Source organism: Staurois parvus, unplaced genomic scaffold (genome assembly GCF_062004578.1).
Source record: "Staurois parvus isolate SC_StPar_1 unplaced genomic scaffold, SC_StPar_1.0 ptg000020l, whole genome shotgun sequence".
In the NCBI taxonomy this organism is placed as follows: Eukaryota; Metazoa; Chordata; class Amphibia; order Anura; family Ranidae; genus Staurois; species Staurois parvus.
This window is the reverse complement of record NW_028317816.1, coordinates 10,856,264-10,859,510: the sequence shown is the minus strand read 5'-3', so window position 1 is coordinate 10,859,510 and position 3,247 is coordinate 10,856,264. Positions and strand designations below refer to the sequence as shown.

The 3,247-nt window shown below is 43.1% G+C and overlaps 1 protein-coding gene across 1 annotated transcript; it reads right to left on the bottom strand.

The window, feature by feature from the left end:
• Positions 1-908: 908 nt before the first annotated feature.
• Positions 909-2,789, bottom strand: LOC149472826 (zinc finger BED domain-containing protein 5-like). The gene has a single exon (XM_089687588.1). It carries the CDS (start codon positions 2,787-2,789, stop codon positions 909-911), a length of 1,881 nt encoding a protein of 626 aa, XP_089543714.1.
• Between the last annotated feature and the right edge of the window lie 458 nt (positions 2,790-3,247).

Below are 3,247 nucleotides of genomic sequence, written 5' to 3'. Positions count from 1 at the left end.
TCAATCATGCTTTGGGGCTGTTTTGCTTCTGCAGGTACAGGGAAGCTTCAGCGTGTGCAAGGTACCATGAATTCTCTTCAGTACCAGGAGATATTGGATGGAAACGTGATGCAGTCCGTCACACACCTGAGGCTTGGGAGACGTTGGACCTTTCAACAGGACAATGATCCCAAGCATACCTCCAAGTCCACTAGAGCATGGTTGCAGAGGAAAGGCTGGAACATTTTGGAGTGGCCATCGCAGTCACCAGACTTAAATCCGATTGAGAACCTCTGGTGGGACTTAAAGAAAGCAGTTGCAGTGCGCAAGCCTAAGAATGTGACTGAACTGGAGGCCTTTGCCCATGAAGAATGGGCGAAGATACCCGTAGATCGCTGCAAGACACTTGTGTCAAGCTATGCTTCACGTTTAAAAGCTGTTATAACTGTAAAAGGATGCTGTACTAAGTACTAAGATTGAATGTCACTTGGGGGTTGAATAAAACTGATAATGCTGTGAGCACAGAAAAGACATTTGTGGTTATTTCATTATAACTGTTATGTTATATTTGTCTGACCTACAAGTGCCTCTTTAATGTAAATGTAAGCAAGATGACTGAATGATCAAAAGCAATGTCAAACTGGCCAAAACACTCAATTTCAGTGGGGGTTGAATAATTTTGGACACAACTGTACCCTAGACCAGTGTTTTTCAACCTTTTTTGTGCAAAGGCACACTTTTTTCATGAAAAAAATCACGAGGCACACCACCATTAGAAAATGTTAAAAAAAATTACCTCTGTGCCTATATTGACTATATATAAAGTAATTCTCTTGAATAGTAATCAAACACAAAGAAATTATTTTATAATTACTTTATTATGAAATAATAAAGTATTCTCATAATTGTTCATATTTCTGTTGACTTACTCAGTGCGAAACCTGGGCCTGTTTGGCTGAACACAAAGCTGATATTCTGGCAGGAATCGAAGAAAGACACACACGTAGCTCTTCGTCAACAGCTCTCAGTCTCTCTCTGTCTTTAGTTTTTATAGCAATCAGGCTTGAAAAGCTCATCTCACACAGATATGTAGTGGAAAATGGGAGCAATGTCAAAATAGCTTTGTTTGCCAGAACGGGGAACTCCTTGGCAGTATCCAACCAAAAACTGTCCAAAGGTAGATCAGCAAATCTTAGCTTGAAACTACGATTTTGTCTCAGTTCAGTTAGTTCCTCCTGCTCCTGTAAAGTCATGTCCTTTCCACCAACTGATGCTGAGCTATAAGGGTCCCTAACCCAGTCAAGGCATTCAGTGGAGACTGAAGAGAAATAAAATGACAACTTCTCCTCGAGAGTTTTTAAATGTTTAACTATTATCTCACCCAGTGCAGCAGTGTGAACACCTTGCCATTGCTTGGTGAGTGTGAACATTTCAAGATTGCCACTTTCCACGTGTTGATGCCAGAGTTGCACCTTTGAACGGAATCCATTTATTTTATCTGTACTTGTAAGCAGATTTTCATTTCGGCCTTGCATTCGTGTGTTCAGCTCATTCAGATGATGAAAAATATCTGCCAGGTATGCCAGCCTTGCACACCACTCATCACTTGCAAGCAGCTTTGCGTAATCTGACCTCTCATTTGTCAGAAACACTTTAAGTTCCTCCCGCAGCTCATACACACGAACCAAGACCTTGCCACGCGACAACCACCGGACCTCCGTATGAAACAGCAAGGTTTTATGCTTCGCTCCCATCTCCTCACACAAAGCTGCAAACATGCGACTTTTCACGGGTCGTGACTTTACAAAGTTTACCATGCGCACAACATCATCCAACACAGGAACTAGGTCTGCTGGTAAAGTCTTGGCTACGAGGGCCTCACGGTGTAAAAAACAATGCGTAACAATCACATCTGGATTTCTTTCCTTCACTCTGCTTACAAAGCCTTTGGTGCGCCCGACCATGGCTGCAGCTCCATCGGTGCAGACACTTGTGCAGTTTTCCCACTTAAGTCCTCCTTGTTCAAGGTATTCTGATGTGACCCTAAAAATTTCTTCTCCTGTTGTTTTTTCTGGCAATGCCTTGCAAAAAAAGAAGTTTTCTCTAATTGCATCACCATCCACAAAACGCACATTGGCCAAGAGTTGAGCATGTCCACTGATATCAGTAGACTCGTCAAGTTGCAATGCAAATTTCTCACTGATACGGATCTTTTCCAAAACCACACTTTCTATGTCTGCAGACATGTCATTAATACGTCTGGAAATTGTGTTGTCTGAGAGAGGGACTTTGTCTATTTCCTTAGCTGCTTCAGGTCCGAGCATCTCCTCTACAATAGCTTTGCAGGCGGGAAGTATTAATGTCTCTGCCACAGTGTGCGACTTTTTTGACTTGGCTATAAGTTCAGCAACTTGATAGCTAGCTTTAAGAGCTCTTTCATTTACCTTTGTGGTTTTTCTCATGAAAGTTGCCTGTTTCTCCATGTTTTCACGCAGGTGAACAAAAAAGTCCGCATTCTTGTTTTGAAGCGAAGGGTGTTTCGTTTGGAGATGGCGTTTAAGTTTACTTGGGACCATAGCACTGTTAGATAGCTTTTCACCACACACCACACACAGTGGAGTTGGTTTCTTTGCATCTCCGGTGAAAGTAAATCCAAATGAAATATAGCTTTCGCTATATTGCCTTGTGCCAAAGAATTTCCTTGAGCTAACCATCTTTGCTTTCTTTTGATCCCCACTCATACTTGGGCTCTTATCTGGCTCCGAATTTTGTTCAGAGTCCAGTTCTTTCCTTTTCAAAAATTTGTCCATCACTGCAGTATCTGTTCCTGTCTCACTGTCACTCAGTACTTACTGCGCTTGTCTCCTCCAGATAGCCGCTGTCCGTCACACTCAGCACTCCATCCAGATCCATCAGTCAGTGCTCTTCTTCTCCTGTCTCCTCCAGATCCATCACTCAGCGCTCTTCTGTGCTGCGTCCGCGATAATCCTCCAGTCCAGATCCTTCAGTGCTCTTCTGCGCATCGGCGATCTACTGCGATGTCTTCTCCTGTCAGTGTAACAGTGACACCGGAGCTATTTATAGTCCGTAACATGTGCTTCGGCTCACAAATAGACCAATCATTAGATTCTAATGATTGGTCTATTTGTGAGCCGAAGCCACATGTTACAGATGAAATTGGAATTTTTCCCACGGCACACCAGACAATATCTCACGGCACACTAGTGTGCCGCGGCACAGTGGTTGAAAAACGCTGCCCTAGACTAAT

What these genes read in the sequence shown, in the direction of transcription:
- LOC149472826 (XM_089687588.1), bottom strand. Translation starts at nt 2,789, where the DNA reads ATGGACAAATTTTTGAAAAGGAAAGAACTGGACTCTGAACAAAATTCG.